The following is a 25,193-nucleotide window of genomic DNA, read 5'->3' on the forward strand; positions in this document are numbered from 1 at the left end:
TACTGGATCTAAAATTTTGTAATTCTTCATTAAAGCAGTGATGGCAAAATGTTTTGACAGTCATCTTATTGTTTAGTGGTCTAAATGACACAATATATTCTGTGACATTAGCTAATTCTTCCAGCTTTTACCTTTTAACCAACGACGTGCTGAACATTGGTCTGCTCTGTTCATTGCAGTGTTTCTGTATCCTGCATAATTGATAGTTTTCTCCTTGTGTCGTATAAAACCAGGTTTTCTGTGTACAACACAACATTGCTCAGACAGGTACTCTATCTCTCCACGAAGAATTGCTGCCACACCATTATTCTTTCCAAGATTAACATTTGCCCCATCTGACGTAAACAGCACCATCTTTTGAACGTCAAGATTGTTGTTGATATAACCTTTCATCGCTTCAACACAGTGCTACTGTCGCTGCAGGTAGCTTTAAAATGCCAACAAACAGTTTTATAGGAAGTTTGATTTTCTGGTTAAAAGTTAAAGTTCAAAGTTAATATTTTCTGTACAGAAATGACTTTATTATTATCAGCAATTAGTGTATAGAAAGCAGATTTTTAAAATTCTTCCATTACCTGTTTGTGAAGCACAAAGCTGATGCACTCAACAAGCTTAAATGCATAATTATTGCTGTGCTATTATATATTCTCTGATATATTTATATATTTGGCCAAGAGCAAGAATTTCTTGCACAGAATGCGTAGAAGCATTAATTTTAATTGCTAAGATAATATTATAAATGGCCACTTTAGCCATATCAGAGCTAGACATCTTTCGTACATCTTGTTTCACTCTTACTTCACGCTTTTTTTGGAGTTTCAGCTTTCCACATGTCTTCTGCTTGCATAATTTGGCGACTGTATCTATGTGAATTCTCTGGTTAAGATGTTGTTTTAAGTAATCTAATTAACATTCTTCCCAATTTTCCCCACTACTGAACTCACCCCCAACTTTAGCATCTGCTCAGATGGTGGATACAACATCGCCAGTACCTTGATATATAAAGATATCACCAATTTTTAATTATTGTTATTGCTGTGGAGACAGTACAGTATCTATGAGCCTTAAAAGCCTTAAATTTTGTGTAAACTTTGTTCTTCAAAGCACTTAACTCTTTTTCTGCTTTTCTTTTCGACATCCTTAGGAAACTAAAAATGATAATTATTATTTAAGAATACTAAAAATTACAACTATTGCTATTTGAATATTTTAACAAGGTAAATCAAAAAATTATAATTTTAATAAAATAACCACAATCCTGCAAATAATTTTATAGAAATGAATTTTTACCTGTTCTAGCAATGTTTAAATTAAAAATTTTTTTAGATTCCAATTTTTTAAAAAGATCTCTTATCAAAAAAAGTCAGAATATAGAATTTTTCACATCAAACAAACATGAGCTATAACTCACAACACAAGTAAACAATGTCAAGCAGTCAAAACAACTGACAAGCTCAATAGCAAAAGTAGACTGTTTAGACTAGACCGTGTCAGTATTCAGCAGGCTGGCAGTTTATTAGCAATGAGCTACCGACTTCCATTCTGTCTTTATTGTTACAATTTGTAACAGTGTTGTAACTTGAAACACAGATAAGGTAAATATGTTGAAGCTCTAAAGTGTTTCAAAGTAAAGATTTTGGTATGGTTATTTAGAAAATTTATGGATTATATTCATTAACATAATTAATTAAAGGTATTTCACAATTATATTAATATAAATTTCAAAATTATATTAACATTATTTAAAATAAATTTCCAGCTGCATGGCAACAAAGGCTATGTGCATGATAACATTTCAGTGACCGTGCAGCTGCGGACCTGCATAGCTTAGAGGGAACAGTGCACACTGAGTCACACAAAGGGTTCACTTTTTATTTTAAGACTCTTTCCTTTTGCTGGTAAGAATACGTATTCTTACCTGTGACTGCTAATAAAGCATTAACAACAAAAAGAAATTAGGAGCAGGACTAGACTACTCAGCCTACCCCGTATTGCTCCTCTTACCCCCTCTGTTTCAAAAATATCCAGTGACTCAGGTTTCACTGTACTTTGGGGAAGAGAATTCAAAGGTCTCACTGACACCTGACCCTGGGGTCAGTGGGGGGGGGGCGGGGGAATGGAACTGATGCACCTTTGTAGACCACTGCTGGTGGTCCTTGCTTGATATCTGGGGAGCCATCACAGGTTTCCTTGCTGATTAGCAACTGTTTAATTTATATGTAATATCAATAAAAAGAAAGCAGACACAAACAATGATCACTCTGCTGTTTAAGGTGGCTCACTGCACACAAATTAGACACTGCCTTATAACAGTGACTACAATTTCAAGCAATATGTCCTGTAAGGAGCTGGTGGATCAGCTGATACCGTGATCCAGAAGTTCTTTGGAAGTAAAGAATGGTGGTAATGAGTGTTTTATTAGGTGTGCACAGCAAAGAAATAATGGTAACCAACTTACTCTACTGTAAGGAAGGGGGAGAACAAACGACAAACAAAAAGACAGAAATGGCAGGAACAAAGAAGTATACAAGCTAGACAGATAACAGGCCATTCTGTTGAAAAGAGATGTAGGCAAGTTCAGTGACGAGACTCTCGCTATTAGGAAGTTTCTAGAAAAATGCAGAATAAGCTGTGCTACAATTACTGTAAAGTCCACTGATCAATTACAGGTATAGGTGATTATATAAAAATTATGAGCAAGCACAGGAAAAGGCAAACTACAAGAAAAATAACAATTTACACCCTTAGCAGCACGGTGGAATATTCTGCAGGTGCTAATTAATCCAAGTGTTGATTGGCTGGGGTAAAAAGAAAGTGGAGAGCAGTGGTAATTCTGTGCTTCTCCACACCCATCTGTTGAGAGCCACTTTACAAAGCAAGACTGCTTGACATTGGAATCACTCCTGTAGCATTGCAGGCTGGATTCCAGGAATCCTGTCAAAGGTAGAATGATACATAATGATTTATAAATACCAGTCATCATTAATTGGAAGTTTCACTGGAGCTTTCGCTTTACTAACCTGAGCAAAATGATATTCACACAGTGGGTCATGGAACGAAGCTTGCAGAGGGATTGGACTTTGGAGCATAATTTTTTTTCATGAAACTGTTATTAAATTATTTTGCAAACCAGGTTTGGTGCGAGTAACAAGCAGAAAGAAAGTCTGTTTGTTCTAATTTGGTAATGCTGTAATTTCGGAGGTACAGTTCTTGTCGGGCAAAGTGGTGACATTGGAACAGAATCCGTTCCCAACCTCTGTTAATTTCTGTATTTTAAAAACAAAGGTCACTCTTGCATGTGCTTTTTGATAACAGTGAAGTTTTGCTTCAAATATCTTTTCTGTAGTTGTTAAAAACAGGCAAATGGTGATGACTTTGAAAGTCTTTGGTAAGGAACCCTGGCAATTTTTTTGTTTATGTTCCTGAAAGGACTTGTGTTTGGTAATTTAGTGTACACGATGTAACCATGATTCAGCTCTTTGTTGTGCTCTGTTAAACTTAAACTCACGCTCTTGTTTTGAACCGCAAACACGAGGAAATCTGCAGATGCTGGAATTTCAAGCAGCACACATCAAAGTTGCCGGTGAACGCAGCAGGCCAGGCAGCATCTATTGGAAGAGGTGCAGTCGACGTTTCAGACCGGGACCCTTCATCAGGACTAACTGAAAAAAGAGTTAATAAGAGATTTGAAAGTGGGAGGGAGAGGGGGAGATCCGAAATGATAGGCCTCCTGTCCCATGATCCTCTCATATCCCTTTCTCCAATCACTTGTCCAGCTCTTGGCTCCATCCCTCCCCCTCCTGTCTTCTCCTATCATTTTGGATCTCCCCCTCCCCCTCCAACTTTCAAATCTCTTACTAGCTCTTCCTTCGGTTAGTCCTGACGAAGGGTCCCGGCCTGAAACGTCGACTGTACTTCCTATAGATGTTGCCTGGATTGCTGCGTTCACCAGCAAATTTGATGTGTGCTGCTCTTGTTTAGAAATTAGATTGCAGAACACAGTTTGTTTTTCGATTGTATTTCTGGCTGTTTCTGACTCGCAGTGCACCAGATGAGAAACTTAATCAGGCACTTCCTGAGTTAGTCATCCTTGCACCCAGGTCTGATAGAGAGACATCATTTCCTGCAGTTATTTAGGAGTACAATGCTTGGACCGTGCTGTCTGGGATGCCAGTCTTTCTCCTACAGGGTTGAATAGGGAGCAGCTACACATTAAATGAATTCCTTGCCTCATCCGGAAACAGGTCTCCTGCACCGCAATGGCAGCTTTGTAACTCCCACACCCCACAACACCAGTGCTGCTGGCGGTAATTTTACCTCCTGAGAGGTAGATTATCCTCCTCCCCTCCCCATTCTCCCACCCCAATATTATTATTATATTAGTATTACATTGGTCTCAAACCTGGGGAAGGTCTGCAGATGTTGAAAATCCAAAGCAACACACACAAAATGCTGGGCAGGGCAGGCAGCATCCATGGAAAAGAGTGAGCAGTTGATGTTTAGGGCTGTGACCCTTCATCTGCACTCTGATGCATTTTGGTCTGTTTCTCACCTGAATCCCCGTGCCCCAACTGCCAGTCCTTTTCCACTTCACTTTTACCCACCACCCCATTCCCAATCAAGCATACACTGCCTTTCACCAGCAGGAGGGGGGGAGCTGCCTTGCCTCATTCTCGTCCCTTGGAAATAGCCACAGAAATGTGTGACGCCTGGCCTGTAGTGACCCTGGCCTAGGCTGTACAGTTAGTTATGGAGGCTTTGGTGAGGGGGTAGCATGGAGTGATGGTATACTGAATAGTCTCCTTCAGTTCGCTAATTTCCATGATCTCAATGTGTGATTTTATCGAAAATGCTGGAAACATTCAGCAGGCTGGGCAGCGTCAATGGATAGAGAAACAGGGTTAATATTTCAGGTTAAAGACTCTGCGTCAGTGTTTCAATATGAAATGTTACAAATATTTTTCTTTCCACATATACTGCCTGACTTTGCAGAGTTTCTGGGATATTCTGTCTTTGTATCAGATTTCCAGCCACTGTGATTTTTTTTTTGAATTTCATGTGATGATACACAAACGTGAAAAGTAAAAACCTGGAAAAGTTGAGTCAATTTTTGACTCAAATTAAGGATAACACGGTGATGTCTGAAAGACATGTTTCTAAATTTTATGGAATGAGATTGTGATTTTAGAAGTGGATCATAACTATTTGTTGTAGATCAGGGGATCCTGAAAGATGATTAGGTGAGCACACACAAAATGCTGGAGGAACTCAGCAGGCCAGGCAGCATGTATGGAAGTGAATAGATGGTTGACAATTTTAGGGCGAGTTCCTTCCTCAGGACATCATGTGTGTGTTGCTTTGGATTTCCAGCATCTGCAGATTTCCTTGTGTAGATGATTAGGTGAGCATGTTGGAGACAGAGCAGAGTTTGTCAGACACACAAGAGACAGCAGATACTGGTATTTGGAGCAAAAAACAAACTGCAGGGGAAACTCAGTGGATCGAGCAGTGGAGGGAAAGGGGTGGCTGATGTTTCTGGTCAGTTGTGATGCAGTCTCAGCCCTAAATGTTGACCATCCCTTTACCTCCACAGATGGTGCCTGACCTGCTGAGTTCCTCCAACATGTTGTTTTTCTGCTTCAGCTGGAGGATGTTACTTCCATGTTCAGTTTAAGCTAGAGACATTAGGCATGTGGTTTGTAAAGAAAGGCATTGCAGAGGCATGAAAACATGATGGGAAGTGCCAACTGTTGGGCCAGCTGGCCTATTTTCTATCCTAAATGTCATTCATTTTGGAATAACAGCATTACTGTTGTGGGGGCTTGAATGCCATTAAGTACTTGTTTTTATGTACGAAAGAAATGCTACTACATGTGTGTGGGAAATGTTACGAAATTCATTGAATGGAGATGACTGTAAGATACTATACTGATTTGTAAATACCTTTTGAATGTCGTGCTAATCCTAATATTGGATTATAGCTCATTAATGCATTCCCTGAAGAATCTTTTGAGAACCCTTATCCAAAATTCCAAAATCCAAAAAATCCTCCGACATCCAAAGCAGCAGAAAAATTCATTGATGAGTTTGCCAAGATTGTTTATTGTTTTATGCACAAAATTATTAAAAATATTATATAAAACTACCTTCAGAGTATATGTACAAGTTATATATGTAATGTAAGTGGATTTTGTGTTTAGAGTTGGGTCTCATCCCCGAGGTATCTTATTATGTAGATGAAAATATTCCAAAATCCAGCCCCAAGAATTTTGGATGAGTGGTGCTCAACCTGTATAGCCTCTCTGTTTGGTGTACTGTTGACAATAATATCAGGAAGTGTTTACATTTTTATATAGCGTGATGTCATTTAAATGGAGCAACTAACCAACCAGTAGACAGTGCAACTCCTCCTTTTCACTTTTGTGGGGTTTTTTTGCGTCGCTATGGTTTTTGTTTTGCTGGCTATTTTGAAATTGCTGTGTATATTTTGCATCTTGGCCCTAGAGGAAGGCTGTTTCGCTTGGCTGTATTCATGTATGGTTCAATGATAATTACACTTGAATTTGACTCACTTGATTTGGAGCCAACCAGCTTCACGTTGCCTTGTAATGATTGCAAATCTCCTGGTATTCACCAACATTACGCTGTCAAATTGACAGCTGAACTGGATTTTGAGTTTTTACAAACTGAACATCTCTGACTCCATCACACTGAGCACTGGATCCCCACAAGGCTGTGTGCTTAGCCCATTGCTGTTTACACAGCTAACACATGACTGTGCAGCCAGATTCAAGGAGAACCTGATCATTAAATTTGCTGATGATACCACAGTGGTGGGGCTCATCAGCAAAAATGATGAAACAATGTACAGGGAGGAGGTCAAACACCTAGAGAGCTAGTGCAGTGATAACAACTTGATGCTTAATGTCACCAAAACCAAGGAGATGATTGTCGATTTCAGACGGTCTCAGCCTGAGCACACACCCCTCAGCATCAGCGGCTCCACAGTGGAGAGAGTGGAAAACATCAAGTTCCTTGGGGGTGCAGATCTCGGACAATCTCACCTGGTCCAGGAACACCACTGGGATTGCACTTCCTGAGGAAGCTTAAACAAGCATCACTCCCCACTAACATCTTAACTACATTCTACAGAGGCGTGGTTGAGAGTGTGCTGACCTTTTGCATCACAACCTGGTACTCCAGCTGCAGTGCTGTCGACAAAAAAGCCTTGCAGAGGGTGGTTAGGAGAGCAGAGAAGGTTATTGGGGTCTCCCTACCTTCTGTCCAAGACCTGTTTCAGAGTCGATGCCTCCAGAAGACACAGTACATCATTAAGACCCCTCACACCCTCTCCATGAACTGTTTGTTCTTCTGCCATCAGGCAAACGTTACAGGAGCATCAAAAATAAAACCACAAGGCTACTAATCAGCTTCCTCCCACAGGCAGTCAGACTGCTAAATAGCTGCTCTACCTGACTCTCTGCTTTGGACACTTTTAACTTGCACTGGACACTTATAACTTGATTTTAACTGACATGTGTCTGTTGTGTTTTACTATTTATTGGTATGTTTATTATTTAGTGTTGCGTTTGTTATGTTATGATTGCACTGCTCCTGGGAAACACAGCCTCATTCTGCCCTGCAGAGCTGATGTACGGTTAGAATGATAATAAAGTTTTTTGAATCTCTCTTGAATCTATTTCACTAATTTTCAGTTCTCACTGGCTTTTAGACCCGGCTGGTGGTGTAGTGGCATTACTGCCAGACTTTAGGACGAAAGGTCCCGTGTTCGAATCCAGCCGGCTCCCCTACACGCTTTCCATCTGTGCTGGGATATGAGCTGGTGATCTCTTTGGAAACTTACCCGGCAGAAGGCGATGGCAAACCACTGCTGTAACTTGCCTCGTACGCGGTTCCTCACTACGTCAGAGAGGCGTGGAGGGAAATCGTCCGCTAACCAGAGGAACTCCGGATGTGACATACCTTTCCTTTACTGGCTTTTAATGCTGCTTAGCAAACTTTCTGCTTCTGGAAAGTCTAATTTTATGATCAAAGAACTATGATGTATGTGAACATACTTCCTCAGAAATGCAGTGGCTCAGCATCTAGCTCACTGGGTGCTGTTTGCTATGATCCATTTAAGTTGCCTGGACTCCATTTTGTACACTCTCTTTAATGGGAGTAAAATCCAATAGTGTGAAAGCATGCCAGTATGGTACCAGCGAAACCCCAAGGGTGTTGCATTGTCAAAGTGTTACAGTAATCCTCTTTTAAAAAGTATTGCAATGAATTTTATTCCCTTTGTCATAAGATGGATTTATTGTGTTTTATTGTTTGTGTTGTGTGTTCCAGTTATTGATTTTGATGGTTTAAGGTGATAGTTTAAAAAAGGTGTCTTTCCTTCCTGGTTTGGCTGTGTGGGATTCTCCAGTGACACTGGCAGTTCTCAGTGAGGAGCCCCCTTTGAACTGAAGCCTGACAGCATCTAACATTGAAATGGGCAAAGCAGCGATCCAGAGGTCACAGGGTTAATGAGTCAGCGTGCTTTAATCGTGGTAGAAATGTTGTGACTCCACAATGAACATAATGACTGTTCTGCGTAGTCAGATGAGCTCCTTAAAATCATCACTGTGCCTCAGTCCTAGAAAATGCCTTACGAACAGATGCCATGAGACCAGTGAACTGGTTGAACAGCCAATCACATTGAGAAATTCTTGCTGAGAGCAATGCAGGTGGGATAAAATCACAGATTTTTAACTATTTTACAGAATATGAAACAAAGATACAATTGTGAGGGGCATCGATAGGGTGAAAGCACACAAGTCCTTTTTTCCCCCAGGGAAAGGCAATGAAAAACTAGACAGCATGGGTTTAAGGTGAGAAGGGAAGATTTAAAAAGGACCTGCAGAGCATTTTCTTCATACATAGAATGGGTTTCCAGATGGTTGTAAGGAATATAGCAGAATACTATGTCTTACATTGACAAGGAATATAAGAATAAAGGGCATTGCACAGTTTATTCTTGTAAATAATCTAAAAATTATGAATAAAGTTTACTTTGATATAAAGGCAGGTACAAAGTACATGATAGGAAAGGTTTAGGGTGAAACGGGCCAAACTGTGGAACTGTGTTAGGATGAGGTTTAAGTGCTATGCTGATCTATGACTCTATATGAATATATGCCCAAGAATGTAGAAAATGACCTTCCTTTTGTTTTTAAGAAGTATTTGATTTTAAAGAAGCATTCCTTTAAGAAATAGTTCAGATTGCAGAGAAGCCTGTCACTTCCAAAATTTTCTTTCCCATCCAGTCCAGCACCATAAACGTACAGAAGGTTACTGTTGTCTGAGTGTTGACCTGCTCTTGGTTATCCCAGGTCATTCTCAAGCTTTCTTTAATCAGCCTCGAAATTGTAACAGGTATTTAGAATTGTGAAGGGAGGCTGTTTCCATGATGATTTTAATACCTCGTTCACCATTAGGAAGTGGAACCTTAACCAAGTTTGTGCAGACATATATTGGACCTGTGCTGATCTCTGTAAACCCATTCAAACAGATGCCATACTTCGGAGAAAAAGAAGTTGAAATGTACCAAGGAGCAGTGAGTATGCCACATTTGCTGATAACCTGTGTCTGCTGAAGTTTCAGTGCTAGATCTCAACTGAATGCTCAGATGATAAATGTACTGTGCACTGTAATGGGGATCTGCTCATATCAAGGCCACAATCTAACTGAGTCTACCTTACGTGAACCCTAGTAGCATGAGAGAGAAAACTGGAGGGATAACTTGATCTGACCTGAATAATCTCCAATGTCATACACTAGACTGGGGATATTTCTGCAGTTGATAGCAAACTGCTTTGCATGTTTTTTACATGACATTACGGTTGTTTGTAAACAGTGTTTGGTTCTGAGGGAGCATCAGCTTCAACATTGTGCTGCATAGTTACTGAAGCTTCCTTCAGCGTCACAGATGAATAGTAGCCACTTCAGTGCGATGAGGAACGTTACTGAAACTATTGAAACTATATTCCTGTGCAGAGCGGTGAAGAGAGTGGGGGTAAAAAGCTGGTCCACCAAAATATAGCTCAGCATCTGACTACAGTAAATTCCGGTTAATTGGGCGATCAGTTAACCGGTCAGCCGCTAGTCTGGGATAACTCTAAGAACAAAAATACAACTTATAAAAGAAAAAAATTGAAAGGCTTTCAAGAAGAAGAGAAACTGGATTAATTGGGAAAGCACTTTTTTAAAAAAAAAATCTGATTCAAACACAAATAGACGTTCTTTGATTTCATTTCTAAGTTCTACTTTATAGACTTCTTATAATGTTGAAAAGAGTACTTTTACTTTATTTTACTTAACCTGTATAAAGTAAAATAATGTTTTCTTTTTATTCCCAACGGTAGAAGTAGATGTGGGGCCTTAAAGTAGTGTGAGATGTTAATCTGTTTATGCTTGGCAGATACCTGTGAAATTCCCTTCTGCAGCATTTCAGAGAGAGCTTTGTAATAAAATGCTCAACATCATGATGAATCAAAAAGTATAAGTGATTGTGTATTTCTGTTTAGTAACGTTTAAAAATGTTTTCCTTTCCCATTAGCTGTTCAAAGTACAAATTAACTCTGTCCTTGATTTTTCTTTCCTACAATCCTGATAAATCTTAACACACTGTCCCGAAATTCATTTGGCAGTCTGCTGAATCCCATGTAAGTCATTTGGATTTGCGACACAATGCCTCCATTTTTTCCACTAATGCCCTGTTTCTTCACAATCCAGGCTCCTTACGAAAATCCACCGCATATCTACGCCCTTGCTGATACCATGTTTCGGAACATGATTATCGACGGGGAAAATCAATGTGTCATCATCAGGTACTTGAACACAGTTCTTCAGAACAGATTAAAATATAACGAGGGAAATCCCTCCCATTTTCTCTTTATTGTCATTTACAGACTATATTTCACAATTTGTCCTTGGGAGGATTTTGAAGAATCATCTGTGGCTTATGACTCACTGTTGGCGTAATGTGGTCCTTAGAATTACAAACATTACCTCAGAATTGCTTCTGGTCAGGGATATTGTAACGTAATTGTTTTATTTTTAACGTGGATCCATGAGCTACACTTTACATAAGAAAGCAGTAGCAACGAAGAATGAATTAAACTGCCTACTTGTTACATACACCTGTTTGGGTGCATTCCCCAGTTACCTTATAAGGTAACCATAGCCTTCAGCCAGGAGCAGATGTCATCAGGTGGTTCCCAACCTTCACCGAGTGTTTGGACCCTTAACCACGACACTCTCCAGTTGGTGGGCCGGCAGTGGTGGCCAAATCACTGCCCATCTGCTCCTGGCTTCCAGCCTCCCTCCTCTCACCTACTCCAAATCCAACAAGAGGCTCGTTCTGCCTCTTCCTCCATCCTACAAGCTGCTTGTTTTTCGCTCCTTTCGTCCAGGCCCAGAGCTAACAACCGCCATGCTGATTTGGCTGGGAAACCTCTGCAGCCGATCTCCACAGGGAACAACCATGCCTGCCATCCCTTGTCTTTGCATTCTTGCACTAAGGGCTTTTCAAAGCTTTTCTCTCGTGGGCCTCTTTCCATCCCTCCTCCCACGGCACAGTCAGCTCAACCAGAATTATTTTCCTGTCTTCAGTTTACCACAATACAACGTCCGGGCGTAGGGTTGTGTGCACCACATCTGAGAACTGCAACCTCCTTCCCACATCAACCCTCTTCTCCCAGGACCTGGCTGTTAGCAACAGATTGGGCTTTGATTGTCTGGATACGAAAGTCCTGGATCCCTGTTTGATGAAGGTGATGGCCTTCCTCAAGTCTGTGCCAGCCATCCTCTTCTTGCATCTCTCCCGCTCTAGTGTGTCAGCAAGAGCCAGAAGTACCTTATCATGGCGCCACCTATACCATCCTTGAGTTAGAGCTGTTTTACACCCGGACAGTATATGAGCCAGTGTCCCCTTTTGACCACAGAGCTTACAGTTCGGGTCCTCTCTCATCCCCCATGTGTACAGATGTAATGGAGAAGGAAGGGTGTCATACACGGATTGCAAGAGGAAGGAAATATGGAAGGGCTCCAGTCTCCATAACTCTGCCCATGAGATCTTGCGCTTAGGCAGATCCCATTTTGTCCAGGCACCCTGGGATCCTTGTTCCACTGCCTTTGAAATCCGCTTCTTTTCCTTGTGGATCCGTACTTCTGCCTGTATCATGTCTTGCCTATTCCTTATGCTTGCATTTCCCCACTTCTGGAAGTGAACTGAGCCGAGGCCTTGCCGCCCGATGCAGGGGTTGCCGATGATATCTCGCAGCTTCAGAGAACACACTGCCTCCTCCACAGCTGCATTGGCTGCCCACTTGAGCCCAGATCTGGTTGTAACGCCTGCTTGTTTTACCAAGACATCATTGGAATCGCTCAAGCTTAATAAGGCTCTGCATTTTGCACCTTGAACTCCACAACAGATGACAGGGGAAGCTGCAGTTGCCCAGAACGAATGTAGAGGCCCACTGAAGAGAAGCTTGGGGGAACTCCCAACCATCTCCGCAGGTGCTTGTTGGTTTTCCTCTCGATGCCCTCTACGACAGTCATGGGGAACTCATAAAGTGTGAAGAGCCAGAGAAGCCTGGGCAGAATGCCGTATTGGTATAGCCAGGTCTTGAATTTACCGGGAAGTCCGGATTTGTCAATCTTCTTCAGCCATTCGTCTGTCTGCTTCACAGCATTAGTGACATTGGCCCCATTTGTCAGTGACACATTAAACCACTTCCCCAAGCATTTTATCGGGTTATCTTCAATGGAAGGGATGACCTCACACCAAACTCGGAGGCTAAACTTGCTAGTAACTTTGCCCTTTCTGATTCATCATGCACCTGGACTTCTTGGCCTTGAAGGACATCTTCGCCCAAGTGGCTACATTACCCAGGGTTTCCAATACCCATCTTGCTTGGACACGTGACACAGTTGTTATAGTGATGTCGTCCATGAACCCTCGTAGAGCCGGCTGAATAATGCCCGACTCCAGCGGCCCGACACGGGTTACATTTTCTGCTGCTGATAATAGGAGGTTCATTCCCATAATAAAAAGGAGGGGCAGATAGTGCACCCTGTTGGAATCCCCTTCTGGAGGTCCTGCCAACTAGTTGTGAAATGGGCTGATGTAAATCTGAGTTTGAATCCTCCTAGGTAGCTGGTGATCATGTTTCGAATAGCCACTGGGATGTAGTAGTGGTCGAGTCCTTCTAGGATGAGGTCATGTGGAATAGACCCGTAGGCGTTCGCGAGGTCTAACCAGACAACTGTTAGGTCACCCTTTTTCTGCTTGGCCTCACGGATCAAATGGCTAATCATTGAGGTGTGCTCCAGACACTTCGAAAAGCCTGGAATACTGCCTTTCTGGATGGATGTGTTGATATAGTCAGCCTTCTTGCGAGCACAGAAAAGAAAATCTTACATTCCACATCCAGGAGAGAAATTGTGCTAAACTGGGCAATTGTGGAAGAAACCTCTTTCTTTGGAATAAGGCATCCCTCTGCCAATTTCCAACTTGATGGAATAGTACCTTTGGCCCAGATCTTTCTCATGACCTTCCACAGCCTTCGAAGGAGCTTTGGGCATTTCCTATACACCTTATAGGGTATGCTGCTTGGGCCTGGGGCAGCTGATGCTTTAGCTTTCCGGATGATATCCTGGATTTCCTGCCATGTAGGCTCCTTCACATTCAGCTCAATTGATGGTTTTTCCGGTCTACGCACAGCCCGATTGGTTCCTAGTCCCTGACCCCTCTGTGGGTCGCTGTGTGCCTCCCGCAGGAAATCCTCTACCTCTGGCTTCGAGCTGGATAGTAGACCAGATTTTTGTTGTCCGAGAAGAGTCCTGGTGAAGCTGAATGGATCTCCCACAAACTGCGCTCGCCTTTTCTCTTTCTTCCTTCTTTGCAGTCGCAGATGTTCCGCCCTCCGGACTTTGCACAGCTTTTCCCACAGCATACTGGTTAAGTCCTTGATACCTTCTTTTTCGGTCGGTGAGCTGGTTTTAAACCTCTTGTTGAGCACCTTTAATTCGCCTCTCAAGCGACGAATCTCCATTTCCCTCCTATTTGGTTGCCGCAGTAACTCGAGCTGGCTTCTCCACTCCATTGGGCCAAATCGTTCCTTAGCTAGATTGTACGCTATGGCTGTGAGTGAGTCGATCTTTCTGTCTACTGGACCTGCTAAGGCAACTTCCAGGTCTGTGTTTGGTGCTGAGGCGACTCAAGTATGGAGAGATCTTCAGCTCTGTGGGGTGCTTCCTGGCTGGAATTCTCCTTCGTCTCACCAGACACTAAGTCCATGCGCTGCACTTGGGTCACCATTGATCCACATCCAGACCTGCCCTGGTGTATCTTGAGCCCTCTGATGTTTTTGCAGACTTTCCCGCAATGACAGCTTACCGTGAATTCCTCTCCGGTCAGTGTTGTTTGCTTTACCTTCCTCGTAGTCGTGTTTCCTGTCCTGGCCATTGCCGGTATGACCGTCCTGTTGAGTCGCTCATCCTCCCCCCGCCCCCTCGGGAGACTGTGGGGGTATTGCTCTTCGTATTCAGTCATAGCTTGAGCTACAGCTTACTTTGTTGCCATCTTCCTTCAGTGATTTTCATTTCATGGGGTTTTGGTTCTCTGCTGTAACAAGGGTTTGCACTGTATGGTGACACGCCTAATTCCATGTTTGGAATGGGAGCAGGGAAGGGCCTGCCCGACATTCGGTAACACCCTGGGTGACGTGATTCTAGCCTCAACTCCACTTTCCTGCTAGGTCTCCAAATCATCTGATTCCTCTGAAGTCTAAATATCTGTGTCTTCCTCCACTGCTCTTCAGTGTGGTTGATTCACAAAGCTGACAATCTACTGAGACAGAAAAAGCACCTGTCACCTCAGCCTTATCCTGGCACTGTGCCCTCTGTATTCTTGATTCCCTCACCCGGGGAAACACCCTCTCATCATTTAACCTGTCAGGACTTCAGATGTCTCATTAAAAAAAAGTTACAAATACTGGTTCACTCAAGCTGTTAATCCACTGGAATATATTACTTCCAGGCAATCTGTTCTTGGTGTTTTCATTATTATGAGCTGTCATCTTTTACCCCGGTAGATAATTTGTAGCTTAAAGTATACATAAGGAAGGATATTCTTGCAGCTGAGGGAAGTACCAAAGGTTCACAGTGCTGACTACTGATATAACAAGTGTAAGAGCATATTAAACAGAGTTTAGAAGAAAGGGAAGGATCTGATTGAAACAAGGGGCTCGACAAGGTAGGAGTGGAGCTTTCTTTCCCTGGTCAGTATAGAACCAGGGGTTGCAGTCTCCATAAGGGGGTTGAAAATGAGAAGAAATGTCTCACTCAGAGGATAGTGGATCATTAAATTTCATCACCATAGACAACAGGGGAGGCTCAGTTGCCTCGTAGGAGAGAGATTAAGGGACTCAAAGAAGATGGGGTTTTTACAGGAACGAGGTGCTGAAGTAAAAGCCCAATACCACAGAAGAGCTCAGATAGATTTCTTCGGCTTCTCTTTCTTGTGCGTGTGTCTGTCTCCATAATCCTCAAATCAGTCGGTCTGGTTATACCCTGTTTTGCAAATGCCGCGGGTCAGTAATATGTGGCAAGCTTGAATATTAGCACAGAATGACACAGTGCAACAGCAGAAAAATGAATGTCATGCTAATTGTAAAGATGCTTTGAGGTTCGGGAAAGCTCCTTACAGCTATGTCATTTGAAGTTAAAGCCGCAGCATTTTTTTTTCTAATAATTTCCTGGTATAGCAGGACTTTCTCTTAAACTACAAGCAAGAAGTTTCATTTGCCGTAATCTATTTGTGCTTTGTATCTGTTACCTGTGTAATCTAAACTTGCCAAATAATAACTGAATGAACTGTGTAGCACCACACTGCTGACCAGAAATGGAAGGGGAATATCAGTGAAACGTAATCACTAATGTTCTACTGTTACTGACTGCTGATAACCTTTTGCAAGTCAGCTTTATTTTTTGCTATTCCCTTTCAATTCAAAAGACTTTGTTTTCAGTGTATTCATTCACAAGACGTGGACCTCGCTGCCACTTCTTTTCAATATTTAATTGTCCATCTAGAATGACGCACAGACCAGAGCAATTAATGAAACAGATGTACCTTTTTTAAAGGACGTTAGGGAGCAAGATGATTCTCTCTGCAGTAAAAGCCAGAGGTTTTATAATTATTGCTAATTAGACAAGAGAAACATATTTAAAAGTGTAGTTTTATATAATTGCTGAGATTTGTTCCCCAGCCGTCTCGGTGAAACCTAAATGATGGAAGTTATGCTAATGATGAAATGAAGCACAAAATACCATGACTTTTTCCAACCCTGAAGTATCATCTCCTTCCCCATACATTCTAATTCACCTACGACTGACTGTCATGCAGGCTTGTTGTTATTAACACACCTCGCAGGATTGAAGGTGATGTACGCCACTCTGCTTTAGTGAGTTCTGAGCTGGATAATGAGGGCAACGTAGGAACCACTGACTCTATTTCCTACATTAGGTCTCCGTGTGCTCTCTGTACAGGCTCTTCATGCTGCCCTGAAGGCTCCTTCTCCAGTTCAAGCTGCAGTGGGCTACAGACTCCCTGGACGTTCCATGTATCTAAAAAGGCTTTGTGCATGTCTTGATTTTCACCCAGTAATCTCTTTCCGAGAAAGAGCTTGGAACAGAGTCTAGTGTTGGACTGTGAATAACACAGCCTGCCCAATAGAGCGGACTGTGTGTGACTAGTGCCTCCAGATATTGGATATTGGCTTGAGAGAGGATCCATCCTGAAAATGGACCAGCCAGTGAAATGCCCAACTTCCACAAAGCTTGTATTGATAATTTTTCCCCCTCTGCCCCTAGATGCCGGCATTTCAGAAGTGTTGTAGCTTTCTGGTGCACAGACTGCATCTGAAGCACTGGGTTCTGCTTGCATTCTCTCTGTCTCACAACAGGTGTCGATTTTTTGACACAGGTCCATGCCGTGCTGAGTTAATGTTTCTCAGTGCACCGACGTTGGTGTTGCGGAGTGTGTTGTGTAAGCACGGAGATGTTTACAGTTTTATTGCATTTTCTTTTCCAGTGGTGAAAGTGGGGCTGGAAAGACTGTCGCTGCAAAATATATCATGAGTTACATTTCCAGGGTTTCTGGTGGTGGTCCCAAAGTGCAGGTAAGGTCAAATAATTTCTGCAGCAAGTCTGCTTGTGTTGTTCATTCATATAACCATCATGCAGTGTTGCCACAGCTGCAAGTTCTGGCCTGTTGCCATGCTTGGATGACTATTGAAAGGAGATTTGTTTAAAATGTTTGCATTGCTTAGCCCCCTAAGTCTTGTGTCCCTAGTAGCAATCAATATCTATGCATGTCTGAGATCCTGGACCAGATTGTACTTTGTTTGCATTTTGCTGGCATCCAGTTCCCCGGGTCCAGTGGGAATGTTGTCCAGGATCCAAAGGGCCAGCTTCTCCAAGCCCAGCAGTGTGTGGCTGCATGACCAGGAAGACCCATAGCTCGTCCTTAAGACAACATTTCTGGTGTTGTTCACCTTAGCATGATTGTAATAATTTGTTTTTCTTCCCCTCCCCCGCAGCATATAAAAGATATAATTCTTCAATCAAATCCTCTCCTGGAAGCATTTGGAAATGCTAAGACAGTGAGGAACAATAACTCCAGCAGATTTGTGAGTTCATAAGACCCCATATCCTGATGTAACTGTAATATCTTTCACTTCTGAATTAGTGCAGGGGATTTCTTAAAGTTATCTTCTTGAGTAATTGGAGGATATTTCTGGTTTGAAATTTTTGTATTTAAGTACCTTCTTCTTTTTGTTAATTGAGTAAGTGTGACACAAGCTGCTTCCCAATCGCATCTTGTTTTGTGGTTTGACCATATATTGTAAACTCCAAGGCAAGCAGCACTTTTCCTAAAGTGGATTTAATCTTGATAAAAACAGACAACAAATGGTAGAATTGACTGTGGCTGGGTGTAGGGTGTTCTACAGGAGTATGTTTGATAGCACATTCTGCTTCAATAACCTGGACGGATTTGGTAACTAGCAGAGGCTGCAGGCTGCCTTGGCTGTAATAATCTGTAGATTTTGGTGGAACCATTTCCTGCATGAGTCTTCACCTTAATTATTTGGCGATGCTTATTTTTTAACTAATCTTTTTTTTTAATGGCCTTCAATTTCCTTCTGTGGGTTGCAGTAAGTCAGCCTGGCTTTGTGTGGGATTATCTTCAAATTGTTGTAAATTCTCAGCAGGACCACTTTCCATGTGTGTTTTGTTTAGTCACATGACTGGAGATAAAATGGTTTTGGTAATGAAATGCAGGACGAAGTTATATTTACTAAATTTTAGTGCAATAGAAGTCTTTCCTCAGTTGCACGTTCTAACATACAATGTGCTGATGTTTTTGCAGTGAATTCCCCTCTCAATTTTCGATTCACTGAAGTAAAAAAATACTTCAATCTACCTATGTTGCTACATCCTGTAGTCAGTGACGGGAAAAGTGGATAAAACTCTAGTTGTGTAGTTTGTTACTATTTATTGCAAGGTTCCCATGTTTTCCCATCTGCCCATCCTCCCTCTCCAACAGTATAGACACCACATTCCTCATGGGTCTATTACATTCAGGCCTGTCTCTATGTTCACGGAGAGAAATAGAAACAAATAGGATGCTCTAAAGTTAACTAGCACTTGATTAAATATTTAAGCAGTAGACAGTAAAAAAAAAGGAAGAGATGTTACAGTGGCTGGTTTTGCTCATTACCTTTGAACCATTTAGTTATATTTGTACCTGGCAACAGCACGATGTTTAAATTAGAGTGTAAATTGCAATGTTCCGGGGTAGAACCAGAACTGAACAAGGTAAAGCAATACAGCTCTGCTACAGATAAAGTGAATTGCAAGCTACACTTCCTCCCCCTGTAAGGAGTTTGTACTTCATTTGCATTTTGCTGGCATCGAGTTATCCAGGTTCGATATGAATGTTGAGACTTGCTGAAACAAAAGGCCTGGGTTGGTTGCCAGGTGTCAAATGGTTGTCTCATGTGAGCAAATGAGCCATGGAGTCATGCAGCACTGAAACGGGACTTTCGGCCCATCATGAACATGCTGAACTTTTTACTCATCTATACTAATCCCGTTCGACTGCATTAAGCTCATATCCTTCTTTGCCTTCCTTTGGACAATGTCTCCTAAGTATAGTAATTATATCTGATTCCCCTGACAACACATTGCACATATCAATCACTCTAACATATGCCCTCTTGTTTTTGATACCCTTCCAATGGGATAAAGATATTTACTATCAACCCTATCAAGATTTTGTATGCTTCTGTTAGACCACCATCCAGCCTATCCAATATCTCCCTGCACCTAAAGTGTCCAATTCAGGTATCATTGAGTGCATTCACACCATTCCTACAACATGACCAAACTGCATATAATACCCCAAGTGTGCTTAACCAGTGTTTTGTCAAATTGCAAGATAACATGCCAGCTCTTACATTCTATGCTGTAACCTATGAAAGCAAATATGCCAAATGGCTTCTTCTCCACCGTAACATGTGTTGCCACTTTGAGGGAACTAGGGACTTGGATCCCTAAGTCTCTCTGTTCACCAACAATCCTTTGCCTTACCATTTACTATACATTTCATATCTTTATTTGATTTCCAAAATGTATCACCTTGCACATGTTGGGATTGAATTTCATCTGTCAGCACTTCACCCAGCTTCCAATCCTCGAGTCATCTCCACGAGTGTTTGTGTCATCTGCAGACTTATTAATCATAACTCCAGCATTGATATCCAAGTTGTTAGTATCTATCACACACAGAAAGGGTCCAGCACAGATCTTTGTAGTACATCTCTAGATACCAGTCAGAAAAGCATCTTTTCACCTCTTATTCCAAAGCTAATTTTGGATATGATTAGTAGCATAACCTAGGACCTGTTTTCTCTTAACTTTCTGGACACCTTGCTGTCTTCTGGCCTCCTGTGCTAATGACTTTGTATGAGTGCTGACTGGCTGTGGGGTGATGGGGGAAGGGATTCATCGGTGGTACACCTGGTTGTGCTCAGAATTAGGTTCTGGTTACTTAATTCCTTTTCTTATTTCTCACTACTTAGCAGACCATTTGGGCCATCTTGTTCATACCAGCACTCTGCTATCCCATTAAACTCACTCCCTCAATTAATTCCCTGTCCTTTATTGCCTCTCACATGCTCATTTCCCCTCTTGCCCACCCACACTAGGAATAACTTGTCCAACTATGCCCTACTCCTTCAGTGCCACCCAGAGGACATGGCCACAATCATAATGAGAAGACATTGGAGATGGATTGGGCACGTGCTGAGAAGAGTGGGAAACTCCATCATCAAGACAGCACTTCATTGGACCCCAGAAGGCCGGAGAAAACGCGAGAAACTAAAGGCAATTGGGTGCCATTCCGTAGAGGCAGAAATGAGGACCCTCAACCCCACCTGGGGCACAATAGAGAAGATAGCCAAGGACAGACAGAGATGGAGGACCTTCACTGCTGTCCTAAACACCAGTGGTGTAACAGACAGTAACTACTGCTACCTCCTCCCTAATGGTAGTAATGCAAAGAGGTCATGTCCTGGGTAGTGGGGGGATCCTTAATGATGGATGCCAGCTTCTCGAGGCATCAGGATGTCCTCAGTAATGGGGTGGCTTGTGCCCATGGTGGAGCTGACTGAGTTTATAAATCCTTTGCAGCTTTTTCCAGTCCTGTGTATTGGCCCCTCCATATCAGGCAATGATGTAACCAGTCAGAATGCTTTTCACAGTACATCTGTAGAAATTTGCTGGAGTCTTTGGTGACATACCAAATCTCCTCCAAATGAAATACAGTTACTGGTCTGCCTTCTCTATCATTGTATCAGTATCTTGATCTTCAGAGATATCGACGCCCAGGAACCTGAAGCTTCTCACCATTTCCACTGCTGACCTCTCGGTGAGGACCGGGGTGTGTTCTCCCGACGTCCCCTTTTGAACTCTGCATTCACTTCCTTGGTTTTACTGACATTGAGTGCGAGGTTACACACAGGTACTGCTGGAGGAACTCAGCAGGCCAGGCTGCATCTATGGAAAAGAGTAAACAGTCGATGTTTCGGGCCGAGGCCCTTCATCAGGACTGGTAAAGAGGGAAAGGAGTCAGATTAAGAAGGTGGAGGGAAGGGAGGAAGGAGTACAAGGTGGCAGGTGATAGGTGAAACTAGGAGAGACAGAGGCTGCACAGTAAAGAGCTGGGAAGTTGATTGGTGAAAGAGAGCTGGGAAGTTGATTTGATCGCCTCCAACTCCTTCCTCCCTTCCCTCCACCTTCTTAATCTGACTCCTTTCCCTCTTTACCAGTCCTGATGAAGGGCCTCGGCCCGAAACATCAACTGTTTACTCTTTTCCATAGATGCAGCCTGGCCTGCTGAGTTCCTCCAGCAGTACCTGTGGGAAGAACATCAATTTCTTGAACTTTTGGTAAATGCTCCCCCCTCACTATTCTCCATTCCTGTTTCCCCCTCTCACCTCATCTCCTTACCTGCCCTTCACCTCCCTCCAGTGGTCCTCCCCCTTCCCTTTCTCTCAACTAGCTGATCCAGCTCACTCCTGTATGTCTCCTCATTATCATCTGAAATTTGGCCAACAACAGTTATGTCATTGGCATTTGAGCTGTGCCTTGCTTCACAGTCATGGGTGTAGAGAGAGTAGAACACTGGGCTAAGCACGCATCCATGAGGTGTGCCTGTGTTGATTATCAGCAAGAAGGAAATGTTATTTCTGACCCACGTTGTCTCTGGTCTCCTGATGAGGAAGTTTCAGAAGGAGGTTCGGAGCCCATGTTTTGAAGCTTGTTGATTAGTACTGAGGGGATGAAAGTGTTGAACACCCTCGTGGTATCAGAGGGTCAGGGTGGAACTTGGGTCATTGGAGCTGTGAACCGGTAGAGCCACCAGCTACACCAACAATGGGTAGCATGGTAGGATTGGTGATGAGGGCTGGGGGGAGAGGTTTCCTGCAGTTGTGTCCCAGGCATTTTTCTCTTTTGCACTTCATTGATCTTGAGGAAACTAATGAAATTGTCGTTTCCTTTCAGCAGCAGCTCATAAACCTCACTCCTTCACTGCTTCTATCATCTGAAAAGTTTTTTTTAACAGTTTTTAAATGAAAATTTCAAAAGCACCTCCTATTAATCCTGTGAATACTATATATTAATGTTCTTTAGGCCTCATTTGGTGCTCCCTGTGTTGTGCAAGTCTTACTGGGCCTATGAGGTCTGAATGACAGGAACCCTCCCCCCCCACCCCCACACTTATGAATCATCGGGTTTTTTTACTGCAGTTTGGCTGTTTTCACGTTAGGTCTTCCTGGTACAGTCCAGCTGTTTTCAAAGGTTCACTTATTATCAAAGTATACATTCTTCAATTCTCCAGGTAGCCATGAATTCAAGAAAGGAAAGTAAGGCAGCACGATCATCAACCCCTAAATCCCATCTCTCTGGAATAAAGCAAACAAAAACGTAACAGGCACGTCAACCCCCAAATCCCTCATCCTGCACAAAAAACCCCACAAACAACAGATCAAGCACATTGATCCCCCGAATCCCTCCCCCACGCAAAAAAAAAACAAATAAAATGGATTAGGTACATTAACCCCCCCCCCAAATCCCGCTTCCTGCACAAAAAAGGAACGAAACGGATCAAGCACATTGATCCCCCAAAATCCCTCCTCCCACACAAAAAAATGAACAAAGCAGATCAGGCACATTGATTCCCTCAAATTCTTCCTCCCACACAAAATAAAACCGAGATCAGGTGAAAAAACGAAGAATATAAAAACTATAAGAATGTAAGGAGTCTATAGTCCAAGTCCACATCCAAAATGCAGAAAAACCCTGGGGAGCACTCTCTGGGTGCAGTGACAGGCTCTCCCCTCTCCGGTTCACAACAACTGGTCAATGGGCAAGTAGTCTGCGCTCACCCTCTACACTCACTTCAATGCTTCTATCTCCTTTGTCACTTTAATCTGCGAACAATGGAAGCTATAATTGGCAAAATGGAGTCAAACGTCAGCCTGCCCTCTGAGGTTTGTGCACACTGCCTCTGCCTCCTGGAATCCTCTCGGAGACTACAGAGCACTGAAGCACCTAAGCGATCTCCAAGCAGCAAAACACGGGCCCCGGCAGTTCCAGAATCACATTCAAGATGAGCGGCAAATGTAAAAGAAGTGAAAAGGATGGCTTCATGATCAGCCCAAAAGACGTTGACCAACGGAGCTGTGTATGCAGGCGCCATCTTAAACATATTAGTCCATCCTGGAAAGTCCAGCAGTTTTTACCTTAGTCCATCCCGGTACTACCGACAAATTATCAGATGATTTGATTTCAAGTTTTACTGTTTGCACAGTGGAGTCTCAACCCACACTCCAGTTCCACACTATGTGCTAGATTCTTCAATGTCCTGTGACAGCTGTTCCAGGGCCTATGAGCAAATAGACATTGAACAAAGAATCACAGTACCTACCGCATGAAATATTTAGGTCTCGGGCACAAAGCAAGTGCAGTGAAGTGAAAAGAGGGGCTGTTACATTAAAAAGTCTCCAAATTGTAATCTGTTTCTTATGAAATGCCAGTTTCAGCAGGTTTTAGACATAGACATAGACACACTTTATTGATCCCGAGGGAAACTGAATTTCGTTACAGCCGCACCAACCAAGAATAGAGCATAAATAAGGCAATACAAAAACCACAAACAACCAAACAACAATATGCAAACTATGCCAGATGGAAATAAGTCCAGCCAGCCTATTGGCTCAGGGTGTCTGACCCTCCACGGGAGGAGCTGCAAAGTTCGATGGCCACTGTCAGGAACAACCTCCCATGACGCCCAGTGTTGTATCTCGGTGGAATATGGCCGGAGTCCAACAGCAAAAAGTTCAATATCTGGGCTACAAACACGTTCCTCGATTGTAATATGACCAGGATTGCACCATCCGTTGTTAACCAGAACAGCAAGCCCCCAACTCCTTTACGCTTACCGCTGTCAGTGCACTTCCGGTCAGCCTGAACGGTCTGGAAGCCCTCCATGGAAAAGTTTTGGTTGGGTGCAACCACGTTTCAGTAAAACACATAACATGGCTCTCCCGAAATATTCTCTGACTCCTGGCTACACTAGTCAACACTAGTGTTTACTTTACAATTAATGAAAGAAGTACAGAAACAATAAAAGGAGAGAATAAAACTCAAATGCAGATATTGTCTTTGGCAGTTCCTCCATACAGTTAGCTACTTCCTAGATTCCCACAGTCAGAGGCTGAACATTGACTACTTTCTAGGAATGTCTTGTGTAGGTCTGTTCCAATGCAATAAACTGTGAAATGACTCACCCAACTATTTATCAAATCGTTAAAAATAGTACATGTCTGATGATTACAAAACTACAAAGTCCATAGTTTTGTAACTTCTGACAGAATCCAACAACTTTAATTAACAGACGCCTGAGCAAAAAGACGGAATTGACAAAGTACATGGTAATGACGAGGATAAGGAGGAATTAAAAACTAGTGACTGAAAGTAGTGTGATGCAAGTTGAGGGAATGGAAGCATCAGCAAACTTGTGTAATCGGAGATGAACCAAATTAAAAACAAGTAATCAACTCAGCATACATTATTTAAAGAACGCTCAGTAACTCTGCTTAAATCTAGACTACTAATGTACTTAAACTATTTGACTTGATGTAGAGACTGCAACATAAAGGTTTCCACAGGGAGGGGTCATTACATGTTATATTAGAAACATGGCAGCACAGTAGTTAACTCAGTCCACTAGAAATCCCGAAGGTCCAGACAATTGAACCGAAGGGAGGTGTTCAAATCCCACTATAGAAGTTGGGGAATGTAAAGTCAGTTAATGTGATAAATGCATAGTTTAAAAGTGAATTTAAATAATTAATCTACAAAACTGTTGTGGAAATCTATCTGATTGGTTAACTACTTTGAAGGGAAAGTATGTTGTCCTTGCCCAGGCACCAGATCCATTGGAAAGTGGTTAAATTAACATTTAGTTTTCCTCTGAAAAGGCCAGGCAAGTACAAGGAGAACTTTGGGCTACTCAA

The 25,193-nt window shown here is 42.5% G+C and overlaps 1 protein-coding gene across 2 annotated transcripts in view; it reads left to right on the top strand.

Annotated features, from left to right (window-relative positions):
• The window catches only part of myo1ea (myosin IEa), a 279,339-nt gene that overhangs the window by 85,118 nt on the left and 169,028 nt on the right, over positions 1-25,193 (top strand). For both annotated transcript variants that reach the window (XM_072278417.1, XM_072278418.1), the window contains exons 3-6: positions 9,512-9,601; positions 10,780-10,874; positions 17,141-17,228; positions 17,649-17,738. In XM_072278417.1, the coding sequence (XP_072134518.1) occupies positions 9,512-9,601; positions 10,780-10,874; positions 17,141-17,228; positions 17,649-17,738 (363 nt within the window). The remainder of the gene's footprint in view (positions 1-9,511; positions 9,602-10,779; positions 10,875-17,140; positions 17,229-17,648; positions 17,739-25,193) is intronic.

Source organism: Mobula birostris, chromosome 14, assembly GCF_030028105.1.
Source record: "Mobula birostris isolate sMobBir1 chromosome 14, sMobBir1.hap1, whole genome shotgun sequence".
Classification (NCBI taxonomy): Eukaryota; Metazoa; Chordata; class Chondrichthyes; order Myliobatiformes; family Myliobatidae; genus Mobula; species Mobula birostris.